Source organism: Anastrepha obliqua, chromosome 2 (assembly GCF_027943255.1).
Source record: "Anastrepha obliqua isolate idAnaObli1 chromosome 2, idAnaObli1_1.0, whole genome shotgun sequence".
In the NCBI taxonomy this organism is placed as follows: domain Eukaryota; kingdom Metazoa; phylum Arthropoda; class Insecta; order Diptera; family Tephritidae; genus Anastrepha; species Anastrepha obliqua.
The window spans coordinates 73,075,606-73,091,003 of NC_072893.1; the positions used below are offsets into that span (position 1 = coordinate 73,075,606).

The 15,398-nt window shown below is 35.4% G+C and overlaps 1 protein-coding gene across 1 annotated transcript in view; it reads left to right on the forward strand.

The window, feature by feature from the left end:
- Positions 1-886: 886 nt before the first annotated feature.
- The window catches only part of LOC129238204 (carbonic anhydrase-related protein 10), a 147,317-nt gene continuing 132,805 nt past the window's right edge, over positions 887-15,398 (forward strand). The window contains exons 1-2 of the mRNA XM_054873246.1: positions 887-902; positions 1,507-1,557. Coding sequence (XP_054729221.1) covers positions 887-902; positions 1,507-1,557 — 67 coding nt within the window. The remainder of the gene's footprint in view (positions 903-1,506; positions 1,558-15,398) is intronic.

Here is a 15,398-nt window from a genome sequence, read left to right on the forward strand (position 1 = left end):
GCCTGGTTTTTGAAGCATAATAACCTACGCAGTTTTCCAGAAAATTGTAATGTAATGAAACTTAAAGATGCATTCATTATGTTAGGGATAATTTGGATGTTTTTAGGTGGAAGCTGCTTGAGCGATTGCTGCAGTGATTAAATCGAAGCCAGCGGACTTTTTATTTTTTTAGCATTTTAATTTGACTTTCTAGTTCGGCGCTCTCTATTCGTGGAATTTCTTCGAACTCTTGCAGCACGGCTGTACACGGGCTTTGTATGTTGCTTCTTGAGGTGTAGGAACATCAGCTAGATAGTTTGCATATAATTCTGCTTTCTGGGAATTGTTGTTAGCGCATTTTTCGTATTTTATCTTGAGAAGGCGATAGTGCATTTGTGGTATTTTTAAGTATTTATGCAGTGCATTTCCATAAGGAGTAATACACATGACGATAGTTGGGCAATGAATGCAAGTGACGAGAAAAATTATCCTTTTTACATATCTTTATTTTCCAACCAGGACCTTTGGTCATCTTCTTTAGCCCAGTTTTAACTAGACTATGAATACCACTTACAGCGAAGTTTCCTCTTTAGTAAGAAAAGATCTCTGATGTCCTTTGGGTATTATGTAATGACTGCGGTTTCTTCGGAAAAGTGACGAAACAATTCATTTATGAGGTGCAAGTTCTCATTTATACATTTAATTTTTAGCGGTAAATTATTCCAAAGACGGACAGAGTCGTGGTATTGTCGTTTATTCACCAAAAAACTGCCTTTTGTCGTTACTAAGTTAACGGAACGACAAAATTTTATAACTTAAGTCTTTGAGAAATCTGGGTTCCTGAGCAGTAGTGACTTTCTGTAGTAAATGTAAATATGTGAAAAATTACGTCATTTAAATGTCCACCATGGGAACGTTTACAGGTAAAATCTACATACCAAAAATACGATTTGTAAAAGTCTAATTGTTGAGCACGTCAAGATCTCGATTTTGATATTCTCAACAAAACATTTAGTTTTTTGTCTGCCATTTATTGTATTTTTCTATCCGCGACCGAACCAGTTTCTTGAAACTTTTTACCAGTCTTTAAATTCTCAACCCAAACGATTATTTCCACCAAAACAATCACGAATTTTGCGATATGTTGTTCTCAAATATCGACCATTTTTATAATATTATGAATTATTCGGTACAAATATTTCTGTTCGACAATACTATGTTCCAAAAGGGACGCCACTGTAGTTGTTTTTCCGGGCAGCCACCTTAATATAGTAATATAGAGGTTTTATTTGCCATCCCCACTCTTGTTCATTAGCTTACATGGGTAACCCTTATTCGTAGGGTATTAGTAGGAGTCTATACTGAGATCACTATGCCCTCGAAACGCTCTAAAGATTGTAGCAGTCACGAATGAACGGATGTTTTCTGATATTTATTTATACATTTAAATTTCATATTTTATTAAATTTAAGTTAAAAATTATAAACGTGATTTTATTAAAAACAAATTATATTTTAATCTTTTTAGTGCTTCTGGCAGTTAGTTGGGAGGAATGGTGGACGTATGATGGCATATCGGGTAAGTTTTTAAGATAAAATCCCTTTGATCTATTTTCTGAGTGTTCAAAATGTATAAGTATAAGATACTATTTTTTTATTATAACTGTAACTAGTATTAAACCCCGAAAGTCGGGTGCGCCATTGTCTAAGAAATATCAAATCAAAATAAAGCCGATATTTTTGTCGATGTATTCGCGCGTGTGCCTTAACACATGTGTGCATACGTGAAATCTCTAAATTATGATTTATTTTAATTAGAAGATCAAACTTCTGATTGATTTGGTAGCCACGTTTTTTCTCCCTCTAATCAACTTCTTAAACTTACATAAGCCAAGCCTACCAAGTCTACGTACTTAATTTGCCGTTTGAAAAATGCTTGCCATCATCACACCTTCTCAATGCAGGTCCTTCGTCATATTAAATTTCCGCCTTCATTCATTCATTGTTGTTGTAGAGTGTAATTTACAAAAGTTGATGTTACTCTTGCTAAAACTTTATTAGACTGAGCGTGGCGTAGTCTAAGTAAAACTTTGAGAACGATAATGAAGAAAAGATACATGTGCGGAACTGGTTTTGCCAATCCACTATCTTATATGAGTCCATAAAGGGTGATAATATTTGATTAATAATTCAGAAAGGCATCATATTTCTACTCTTATATCATTATTAAATTGAACTCATATTGGACTGTCTTTATAAGATGGAAACATACTGTTTTTTGAGCTCATAATGCGGACTGCCGGAGGCACTGCAGTCAAATGGATTGATGCCTGACTAACATTCGGAAGTGCACAAATCCCTGTGCTTGAAACACTACAAGAGTATCTTCTAATAGCGTTCGCCTCCATTAGGAAATGGTAAGTCTCCGAATTTATTTATGCCATGAAAAAGCTCTTCATAAGAAACTATCTGTTGTTCGGAGGCGGTGTAATATTGTATGCCCCTCCATTTGTGGTAAAATATCAAAACGCACAATAGAAATAGGAGGAGGAGCTTGGCGAAAGACCAAATAAAGGGTACTTTTCTGACTTTAAACTTTATTTTTTATTTTATATGCCAATTTTATGAAGAGATGTAGCATTGCGACCTGAAGGATCTATTATGAATGTTTCCACATAATTTAAATAAAAGCACAAAAAAAAAATAGTAAAGAAGTTTAGTCATACTTGGACTACATGCATCTACAGGAATTCTCTAAATTATGCTATCAGAGAAAAGAACGCATACAAGCCAATGACAATTTGAAGTGTGCTTTGGCAAATCGACCTGCGAGATGTCTCCATAATTTGAATTTCAAAATCGAATGGAGGAATTTTTTTTATTTACCATCAACATCACCATATGTATGAGTTTAGGCCGGTAAAATCTGGCCAAAAGTCTTAACTTAATTAACTTAGACTTAAACTTAGCCAAAGTTTCATTGTAACACATTCACATTTCATTATAAATCCAGCTCCAATAAAGCATTAATTTAACCGCTTAAGTGGCAAGGCCCTGGCTTTTAATCGGTATTCTAGCACGGTAGTCATGTGTATTTATGCATGCCTAAAGTTCTTACGTAGTGCTAATGCAAAAACTTATATATTTTCACTTATGTAGCTGTATACAAAAATTTCCCACAGAAATACCTCCAAATCCATAAGCACTCAAACACTCCTTTCGGAAGACGAAATTCACTTAGCGTGAATATGTAATTCAACAAGCAAAAGGTGAAATATAGAGTCAGATATTAAAGTGTTGCACAACAACTGCACCAACGAAACAAATGCCGAATGCAACTATTATACAATATACGATATCTTTAATGAAGTGAAATATTAGTAAGCAGAATCATACACACTAAATCTGCATGAGTAAATGGAAGCTCTGTGAAAGCCAATACATATTTACATATAAGTAAGTAGACATAATATCAGATATGAAAGCATCGATGCAATTTGCAACAAATTATACGCGAAATTTATGCAGCAACCGAAACGAAATGCGCTCACATCAAGGGTTACAAAATATACATACATAGCTATAGAATACCCAGCACGAAATTCATTAGTACGAACTAATATGATTCTGGTCGATTTTACGCCAAGCAGTTTCACCAGAGGAATGCATTCGTTCGTTTAGAGTATTTTAATATACCTTGAAAAATTGCGGAAATCTCATTATAAGACTTGCAAGGATTACTTGATATAGTCTAAGCTATTAACTAAAAAGAGAAAAAAACGAAGGGAGTATTTTTTAAACATCCTAAAGATCAATAAAACTTTTCCCCAAAAATGTTTAACAAATATATTATATACAATTTTTCCCCCAAAGCTTTTATCAAAAAAAAATTATGAAAAACTAATAATAAGATATATAACAAAATATAAAAATAATAATCAAAAACTATTGTATATGTGAATAAGTTTCCCCCCTCGTAAAAGAGGTGTCGCTGCTGATACTAGTTTTGTGTTCGCTCTAGTAATATACTGGTGATTGGAAGGTGGATATATGAGGTCTCAATTGCAGTGGTTGACATTCGTTTGAAGCGTAAAGATCCTTTTTTGTCTGTCATCAAAAATATTGATGTCTACGTTCGTCCCGAAAAAACAGCATTTGCGGGTTATCAAACAGTCATGCTTCTTTTTTACCTTTTAAAGAATTGTGCACCTGAAACGTGTCGTCTATTGATCAATATTTACGGTAATCACGCTGCATCAATCACAACTTGTAAAGAGAGTTTCGACGCTCCCGAAGTGGTAATTTCGACGTGAGTGATAAAGATCGTGTAGGGGCACCGATGAAATTCAAAGATACTCAACTGCAACAATTATTGGATGAAGACACACGTCAAACCCTTGATAATATTATATATCTAAAGGAGTTGGTTGTTGATAGATCAACCGTTGGTAAACGTTTGTGTGCGATGGGAATGGTCTGAAAGTAGATAATTGGGTGCCACATCAATTGAAGGCGAGAGATATCGAGATATGAAGGCGAGGGATATCGAGATATGTGCTTCTTGAACGGCATAAAAGAAAAGATTTTCTGCATCGCATCGTCACTGACAGTGAAAAATGTATCTATTATGGTAACCCTAAGTGTTGAAAAGGTGTAGCCTGTCAGGTGAACCAGGTCCATCGACAGCGAAAAAAATATTCATGTTTCAAAGGTGTTATGTTGTGCCTCTGGTGGGCTCAGAAGGGTGCCATCTATTACGAGCTCCTTAAACCATCTGAACTCATCACTGGCGATCGTTACCGACTGCAGCTAATGCGTTTGAATCAAGCTCTAAAAGAAAAGTGACCAGAATGGAACGGTAGACATGACAAACTGATTTTGCTGCATGACAACGCCAGGCATCAGGCCAAACGCCGTATTCCCCAGACATTGCATATTCGGATTACCATCTGTTCCGACCAATGCAGTCAGGTTTTATTGGTGAGCGGTTCACTTCTTACCAGAGCATCGCAAACTGGCTCACTGAAGGGACCAAGTCAAAATTTTTTGTGAGAGGAATCCGTATGCTACCTTAAAGGTGAAGTAAAGTTGTAGCTTCCAATGGCCCATACTTCACATAATATCCTGTATTTTTTAATTCGTATCTTTGAACAGAAAGAACAGAAAAAAACAAGCTATAACAAAATAATAATTATAAAGAGAAGCGATGTTATTTCGTGTTAAAAACTCTATACCAAATTTAATCTTATAAGAAAGATCTGAAAATTAAAATTTTTTTTCAGTTTGCATTTTACCAAAGAAACAAAGTTTTAGAAAAATTTCCAATAATGTCCAATTGTCCATACTTGGATAACAAAACGTGGAATCTCCCATGTAAGGTAAAATGAATCTAGCAATTTTGTAATTTTGCAATTTAATAATTTTTTTACTAAATAAAAAGCAAACATTTTGGCATTCTTTATTTGACATTTAGGTGCCCCATTTCTAATCTCTATTTCGATATTTATTATTTAACACTTACGCGCTCGATTGTATACAGCAGTTGTCTAATTCACAAGTGTCAAATACGATTGACATGCGATGCCATTGGCAAAAACTACAAATCTTCCCAAAACTGTAATATACTTTATTATTAATAACTTTTTCTTTATTTGAGGTTTGAAAGCGTTGAGGCCAATAGCGAAAGCTAGTCGAGACATTTGCGAGACTTGTAGATTATTTTTTATTATTTAAATTTCACTCAAATAAATCTGCACGCCGGCTTGCACACGTTCGTTCGAAAATAAGTATGTATATGTAAATATTTATATGTTTATATGCATTAGGGTTGTTCACAAAATATTGAGGAACTAAATATTTATAAAGATTTTATAGTTGGCCATTAAAAAGATTAATTCTTAGCAATTGTAGATTAAAAGCTCGCAAAAAATGAATTTTTATTTTATAAATAATGTGCATAGAAAACTTCATTCGCTTTGCAGTACCATTAAATATCCATTCAATTCAGGCAATTTTTTTCGAAATCTTTTCTAAGAGATTTGGATTCCACAGAAAATTCTGAAAAAAACTGCCATGAAGTCAATTTCGAGGCCCCTAAGAAGTTATCTGTAATCAATACGAAGTTAATATGAATACTAATATATATTTACTAAAGCACTGTTATTTTCTTTACACAAAATATATATTAAATATAAATTAATCTTTAGAAGGGGGTCTAAGTGTAATCACAGACAAAACGAAATATATGCACTCTGCAAAGGAACCGAGTGATAATGCACATTGAAATCGATGGTGAATGCATAAAGAGAGTCGACAAGTTTAATAACTTAGGTATTTTCCTCAGCAGTACTCGTATACCTATATGACGCAATAAATGGCCGACTAAGCGTGGTAAATAAAATATTCTTTACACACATAAAATTATTCAACTCTCGATTGCTATCAATATGGCAATGTAACGGGTGATCAGATTGGATGTACTTCTTCCTAAGGGGTTTTTGTTTTTTGGCAAATCACGCGGGACTAGTCTCAAACTAAATGTACAGTTTTGTCAGTATTCATTAACACTTCATCATGGAAGTCTTACGCCTCAACAAACGGTGTTCTGCGAAAAGTGCTCAGACGAACTTATGGCGTACAGTGATGACGCCATTTTTGGCAAAAGGGCAGTACATCCATTAAACCATTGAAAACAACCATTTGGATTACCTACGAGCTGAAGAAATCTTCGGCATATATACTCTTATCTTCAAAGACGAGGCTGGCGCCACTGTAACTGGCGTTATGTGTGGCGTTACTGTGAATGGCGAACGCTATCGCGCAGTGATGAACGACTTTTTGATGCCGAAAATTGAAACCCTCGATCTCCACAACATTTGTTTCCAACAAGACGGCGCAACTTGTCATAGAGCCCGTTACACAATGGATTTACTGCGTCGTCGTTTCGGCAAGCAATTTATCTCTCGTCTCGCATCAGTGGATTGGCCACCAAGATCGTGTGATATCACACCTTTGGACTTTTATTTGTTAGTGCATGCGAAATTTAAATGATTTGTGAATAAACCAGCTTCCATTGAGGCATTGAAGGCCAACATTACTAAAATAATTCACGAGACACCTACTGAAATAGTGAGCCATTCAAATTTGGTGTTTAAGAATGGCCGAAATACGGCGCAGTTGCGGCCAACATTTCAAAAGGATTATCTTTAAAAAATAAATGTGATGAAAGTTTTTACACAAAAATAATAAAAATTGTCCAATCAAATTGAATTTTCGTTGTTTTGTTTCAATTTAAAATCGGATACCTTTAAATTAATCACCCTCTATAGAGCGCTTGTAAGACTCATACTAACATACAGCACCGAAGTATGGGTACTTAAAACAACAGACATCGACCAAATACTGAGGTTTGAAAAACTGATACTGTAAATAATAATATGGTGATTTTCGGCAAGATGACTGAACATATCGGATAAGATACAATCACGAGCTCGAGGCATTGATAGATAATGGAAACTCAAACCGCTTTATAAAAAGTCAAAGAGAACTGCCAAGAGACTGCTGTCAAATAAATGTAGGTTGGTGAGGTCACAGCTGACCTGCGGAAAACGGGGATCACACTCCCGAGATCGATTGGAGTGGAGAACCGAAGATGTGAAAGCAAAGACCTGCACAAGACTGTATTGCTAATGCTGATGGTAATGATAATACAAACCTGCACCTGCGGGAGTTTTTTGCAGGAAGAATTTTTTGCTGACCCCATATTTAAATAACCCCGCAATTAAGAAAATGATATGCCATTTTTTAATATTGAAATAGAAAAAGTGATTGCATATATATATTTTTTTTATTGTATGTTTCAATCAAACTAAAACTTGCAAAAAAAACCAAATAGAATTAAATTGTACAATATTTCAAAGATTCATTTTAGCTTTTTTCGAATAATATTTTGTTTTACAATTAGCAATGATTTTACAATTATTTTGCTTTTAAATCCTATTTATATTCAACACCAGGTGTCGTTGTTCATAGTTGGGCACTTGTGCTCAAAGGCATTATAATTTGTTTCACATAAAAGTTGTGTGTAACGGCATGAAATAATCGAGAAAGATAGAGGCATATTTATACCAAAGTACCCAGAATGAAGGAAATAGTTGATTCATGGTGCTCACACTCACTAATGTAAGCCTACGTTCCGTGTCAGCTAACACGATCAAACTAATGAGAGCCCCATGTAAATGAAAACTCACCATCGTTCCCTTACGACGGTATCGTGTACGTGGGTACATCAAAAATATTGTATTGTTCCGCAAAAATGTGTCAGCTGATTGCTCTCTCACCATGCAGTGTTGTCAAATCGTACATTTCGGAATCATTAAGAAAATAAATTTATAAAAATTTGAATTTACAAATGATGTTTCATGATTAAATGAAAATACGTTTGCTCAGTAAGCCGCTTTCTCGTTCTCTCTGGACAAATCGGCTCCCTTAGCAAGACACTGGGTTGCTAGCTCTGGAAATTTTGAATAAAAGTGGAGGAAAACTAAAATTTGTAGAAAAAACATTTCATTTTCAAAATGGTGTGCTTACGAGCTAACAACTCGCTAAAGAGTTTTCATCGGTATGTTCAGGACTATGGTAGTATGACATGAAATACATACCGCTTAAATCAGGACACGATAGAGTAATTGACACAATCCGAGATCGATGAGTCGAGAATTTAAAAAGCTTTATTTCTTAATTGGATAGTCCCGACGCGATCGATAACATTTCAGACCTCATTATAAAAAATTGGGATTGACGGAACTTGTTTCCAATGAGCCCACCTTCACATGGATGGATGAAGTGTCTAGAGGAGGTTTAGCAAAGCACAGTACCAGCATGAAAAAGCTCTACATAAAACTGTAGCTCCTTTCATTTATGGAATAACATCAAGACGCGCGCTGCAAATAGAAGGAGGGTCTCGGCCAGACACCTAACAGAATTGCACGTGTGAATTATTTATTTATTTTTAACAAAAATATTTTATATCGGCGAAACTTCGCATTTTCGCGATCGGTTTTAAATTTAAAAAATTAATTCACAAAACAAAATCTTGTACTAAGTGAAATAATTTCTTGTTTTAATATTAGATTTGGCAATTTCCGCTAAGAACTTCTATTTGTACCATTCTTTACTTTCAAATATTAATTAAAATTTATTTTTTAAGCCATTTGCAGTTTTTTTCCTTTTAAGTAAGAAAATACTTTTTTGCTACCATTTTTACCAAAAAGGATTTAATATTTTCCGCTTTATTCACCTTCTTAAGAACGACGTTTTGTAAGGGAGTGTCAAAAATCGAATGCCACTACTGAGCAAACCTTTAATAATTTAATCATGATGATGTTTAATAATTTTAGTTATAAATAAATAAACTATTTCCATTTGTTGGTTTTTGACTTTGGTTTCTTATACAATGAGAAATTGTAACTGCTAACGCGGATGTGTGTAAAAGTATGCATGTAAAAATATGAATGGCAACATTCAGTTGATACAACAAAACACAAACCCACACAAACCGATGTATGTGCAAATATTTAACAAACGAGAGAAGCTTCTTTCTAGCTTAAAAATTCTTGCTCAAATTTGTTTATCTCACGGGCAACAGACAGGGACTATGGTACGTACGATAACTCGAGCAGAAATTAACGTATTTCAATGAAACTTTGTTTTCGCATTACTCTTTGTCCGACGTAGTTGGGTATTGAAAATGGGCGAAGTCGGTAAACAACCACGCCCAGCTGTCAAATCACGGAATTTTCGAAAAATATGAAGCCTAAAGCAAAATATCTCAAATTTGATAAAAATAATGTACTCGAAAAAGCAAATAAAATTTTGGCAAATGAACGGTCTCCCGCCCACTTTTTGGTGAATGCGTATATCTCGATAAGGATTTTATATAACTCGGCCAAACTTGGTACATGTATTGCTCCCCACTTCACTTAGAGCTCAGATAATTAATGGGATCAGATAAACTCCATGCCTACTTTTTATATGTTGCACCTAAATTTCTGCCCATCCATTTTTTATGCCCTATACGTTCAGCTAGTAGCCGAATGGGTTGGTGCGTGATTACCATTCGGAATTCACAGAGAGAACGTCGGTTCGAATCTCGGTGAAAACACCAAAATTAAGAAAAAGATGTTTTTAATAGCGGTCGTCCCTCGGCAGGCAATGGCAAACCTCCGAGTGTATTTCTGCCATGAAAAAGCTCCTCATAAAAATATCTGCCGTTCGGAGTCGGCTTGAAACTATATGTCCCTCCATTTGTGGAACAACATCAAGACGCACACCGCAAATAGGAGGAGAAGCTCGGCCAAACACCCAAAAAGGGTGTACGCGCCAATTATATATATATATATATACGTTCAGCTATGTATGACCTGGAGTTATTTTGGTGCCAAAAATTAACTGCCATCCCAAATTAAATTTTATTAAAATGTGCGCTGCTACATAAAAAAGTTCGATCCGAGTCGAGTTTAGTCTCACTTACTGGTTTTCCTGGAATGCGAGTCTGCTATTTAGAAGGAATTTCAAAAATAATTGTTCTATAAAAAATAACCCACCCTAATATATACTTATATGTTTGTTGAAGCTTGCAGGTGAAGAGCTGCTGTTCGAGCGTGTGCGGGTTTTATTGTTATGTGTGTAGATTATTTATAGGTGTACCGTGTTTCAGCACTTGCATTCATGCATGCGTGTCTGTGTGTGTTTGTATGAAAACGCGTGAAAGATTTCCTGTCACTTCCGGTTGAAAAGTGATAAATATGACATTTGCAATAGCGCGGTTGCTTTCCTTTCATGCACGCTTTTTCACGCGCTTACTTTCCGCTTCCCTCAATTGGTCTACGCAAATATGTAGGTAGGTATAACGGAAAACTATATTCCCAATAGTGTTCTTACCTTTTTCCACAATTGCTACAAATAAAATAAATACAATTTTACATTGATTTGCTTATTCAAGTCATGCAAACAAACAGATAAATTGTATTCTTGCCATTTACTTTTACACCGATGATGCCAGCAAAGCTTAAGTGTCATGTTGTCTGTCATCCAAACGTCATCAACATCTCGATTCGATTTGCACATACGATATATGTATATATATGTATGTATATATGTATGTATGTACGCATGGATGTGCACACAAACAATCACACAATGCAAATGTCAACACTCGTCTGCTTGACTGTTTACTGTTGATCTTAGTTGTCAAGCAGCATTCAGCAATCGGATAACATTAAAAGCGGACAGTAACAAGCAAACGAACAGCTGTAGACAGCAACAACACACACACATGCACATTTGTATGTGTGTAGTATGAATGCATGAAAAGCCGTCTACACGTCTGCAGATACAAGGATATCTTTGACGCGAAGCACAAGGAATTTTCGCATTATCATTGATACTCACTTGCAGGTTATAAGCTTTCATGAAGGTGTGTGTATGTAAATACATGGAAGGGAGCTGACGCTTGTGATACTTCTTAAAACCTATTTGCTATGAATACTGCATCGGCGCCGTCGGCAAACCCACCTGGGTAGACATATTGAAAAATAAACTTGAAATATCCCGCCGGAGACTTTACTAACCTTCAGCATAGACGGCGGGTTTACTTTACCCATTAACTTAAAAAGGAGTTTCTTGATATGGAATACGAAGCTAAATGTCATACCTTGATGCGCACACTAGCTAAATGAAGCCAAAAAACTATATGCCTTCTTCCTATAATAAATAAGAAATAAATAATAATTACTCCATCTTCCAAGTGCGGAACTTTAGTATGTAATTTATAATTCCATCTGTTATTAGATACATATGCACATATCTACATATTTGACGCTTATACCCTTTATTGGCTGTGTGACCGAGTTTCTCCATCAATTTGTGGTGTGCGTGTTGATGTTGTTCCACAAATGGAGTGACTCACAGTTTTATGCCGCTGCCGAATTGCAGATGGTTTTTTATGAAAATATTTTTCATTGCCCTTCGAGGGGCGACCGCGATTAGAGAAAATGCGTTCCATCATTGTAAGGTCTCGTGCCCAAGGTTTAGGATCTGTGCACTACCGAATATTAGTTACGCACCAATCCATTCGGCTAAGGGGCGGATTATTATTAAATTTTCAAAATTATTTTTCGTTTGTGCATCAGTGGAGGACAATACTCAAGTAAATGCTCCGAATTTTCATTTTATACTTTATAAAATCAGAAGATTCCCCTGTATAGCTAAGTAATTTTTTGACAACAGTATCTCGTCTACATTTCCGCGATAACTCCTCAATTATTCTTCGCCAAGTAATGTAATCTGTGCCGCACATTCGGTTCTAAGGTCCTAAAAGTGATCTGGAGTACTTCAAGCCCGATAAACTGTCTTGGTATAGTAAGATGCACATTGTTTTGAAAAGTGTAGTTGTATAGTGTAATGGTGGCCTTGGCTAAACCACATGAGTGCTCTAGACCTATAATAATCATTGATGCTCCCTTCTTCGCGTGTTTGTAAGCAATCTCATATTCTTGAATGATAATGTTACTTGGTACCCAGAGAATCTAAAAATTTATTGGATATAAATAAAGCCAAGACTATATTTGTACATATTTACATACATCGTTATATAAGAAAAATACAAGGCGAAGTCCAAAATAAACAAGACTGGCGTCTTAAAATGTTGTTGATGGCGCCTTCTTTTTAATGAGTTAGTGCATTGGAAGTTACATCCCTAGCTGACTTCCAGTGAAAGCTTGGTGACATTCGGTTCAGTGGAAAAAAAGTTATTGCGTCTAAAATGTCAGTACGTTTGTGTCATCGGTACAAAAATGAGTTTCGAACAAAGAGCTAATATCAAATTTTGTTTTAAAATCGTTAAAACCTTTACCGAAACATTTAAATTGGTTAAAACAGTTATGATTGTCTATCTCGTGCCAGAGTTCATGACATAAATGACAATGAACATACGGGCCGCCCAAAATCAGTAAACACCGAAAACTCCATCGATATTGTTCGCAAATTTCTCAAAAATGAACCGAAATCATCGTTAAAATTCATGGAATCGGAGTTCAATATTTCAAAAGCATCGATTTATCGCATCTTAACTGGTCATTTGGGTTTACGAAAGGTCTTGGCACGTTTCATTCCGCACAGGTTAATTGAGGACCAGAAATTGCTCAGAATTCATCATTCGAAAGACCTCATTAAAGAGGCGAGAAAAGACGAGAACTTCCTTTACAACATTGTAACTAGTGATGAAACGTGGTGTTTTCAATATGAATTTGAAACTAAGCCGAATGGAAGGCCCAGATGAGCCACGACCCTAAAAATCGCGTTTGGAGAAGTCAAAAATCAAGTCAACAATCATTTATTTTTACGATTCCAACGAAAATGTTCACAAGAAGTTCATGCCAATGGGCCAAACTCTCAATTCAATTTTCTATTTTGGCGTTTTGAAGCGTTTGTTGCATCTTATTCGTCGAATTCACCCTGAAGGAGAAAGCTGGCACTTATAGCCTGACAATGCACCATCTCATCGATCCACTCTTATGACTGAGTTTTTGGCTAGAAATCACCTTTTAACCATCAATCACTCACCGTATTCACCTGATATGGGTCCCTGCGACTTCTACTATTCGGAAAATTTCATTTGGCCATGAAAGAACAACGTTTTGCGTCCGTAGAGGTCCAAAAATCCAAAAGGCTTGTACCGAAATCCTGAAGGACATTCCGGTCAATGACCTGAAACTCTCTTTCAGAAAGCTTTTAGTAAACTCGAAGTTATCAGAACAAAGCTCCTGTCGTTTCTATTTGAGCTCAGTTTTGTGTATTTTAGACTTCACTTTGTAAATGAACAAATAAATAATTGGCGCGTACACTTCTGTTAGGTATTTTGCTGAACTTCTTCTTCTATTTGTGGTGTGCGCCAAATCCGAACTGCAAATGGTTTTTTGTGAAGAACTTTGACATGGCAGAGGTGCTACCGCTATTAGAAATACTTTTACATTTCGCTGGTTCATATACGGAGATTCGAACCTACGCACTCCACTACATCGTGATATACATAGGTTTTATTGACTAGCTTAGAAATGCTCTTCACAACACCACGTTGAAAAGGGGTGCCTTTTTCTTCACCATGTAAAAATACTGCGGTAAAAAACTTTAGCACTTGGACTTATTTACAAGTTTTGACAATTTATTTGTTTTATATTTGAATAATTTTTTTTATGAAAATATGCTTTATTTTATTGCAAAAACCTTAGCAATCCAAAGTTCAAACCTTGTGCAAATTTAAAAAAATCTTACAAATTGTCATCAAAATTTCGAACTTAGAAACTTAGCCCATTAAATTTCGGTGCTGTAAAAATTTAACTTATAAATAAAGTTTAAGTATGAAGATCAGGAAAGTCGCGTTGATTTAAAAAAAAATATTTTTTTTTGTGATCTTTCTGGCTCATTTTATCAATATAACGAGTGCTCAAAAATTTTTTATATCGAATAAAACAAAAAAAATTGTCGAAAATTAATGCTGTCTGAGTCTTTTGAAATTTGCAGTTTATTGCCTTCAAATTTAATGTACTCTAAATTTGCATATGCGAAATTTTCATTTATTTGAAATTTTTATGAGAATTTTTAAAATTTATTTTAAGTTTGCACAAAGTTTGAAACTATAAAGGTCTTTAGGAGAATGAACTACATTTCTTATAAAAAATATTTAAAATTAAATGGAAACAAATAAATTGTCAAAACTTGTCAATAAGTCAATATGCCACAATTATTTAACTCAGGGGATGCCGAAGATTAATAAGAATAGTGGGTAATTCTTGTATTGTAAATGGTTATTGGATATAAAGAGATACTCATGTGAGCTTAGGTCCGATGTTTTGAGCAAAAAGTTTCACTTGATTCTCGTATGTTATATATCGAAAACAAAAAACTGCTGACAGAAACAGGCGAGAGTTTCAGTTTCTTTTAAATGTCTGCATACATACGAAGGCACATACAGGGTTGCCCATATTCGACGGACCCATCTGGCAACCCTGTATCTTTCGACAGAGACGTCAGATCGCTTAATGACATATCGCGTTGGAAGCGTCAGTCCAAGCAGGAACAGTTATCATGGAACAGTACACTCTGGCGACCAAATTGTTGAAATTTACATTCAACAAAAGAAGTCAAAAGAAGAAGAACAAAATCTTCATGCCGGATGAGGCTCTTTTCTTATTGAATGGGACGGTAAACAAGCAAAATTGCCATATTTATTGGACCGTTTTTCTTCGAAAATTAAGATGGTCAAGTTGTTACCGTCAATCAAGAGCGTTATCGCGATATGATAACCACTTTTGTGATGCCAATTATTCGTCGAAAGCGTATGAGGCAGTTTTGGTTTCAACA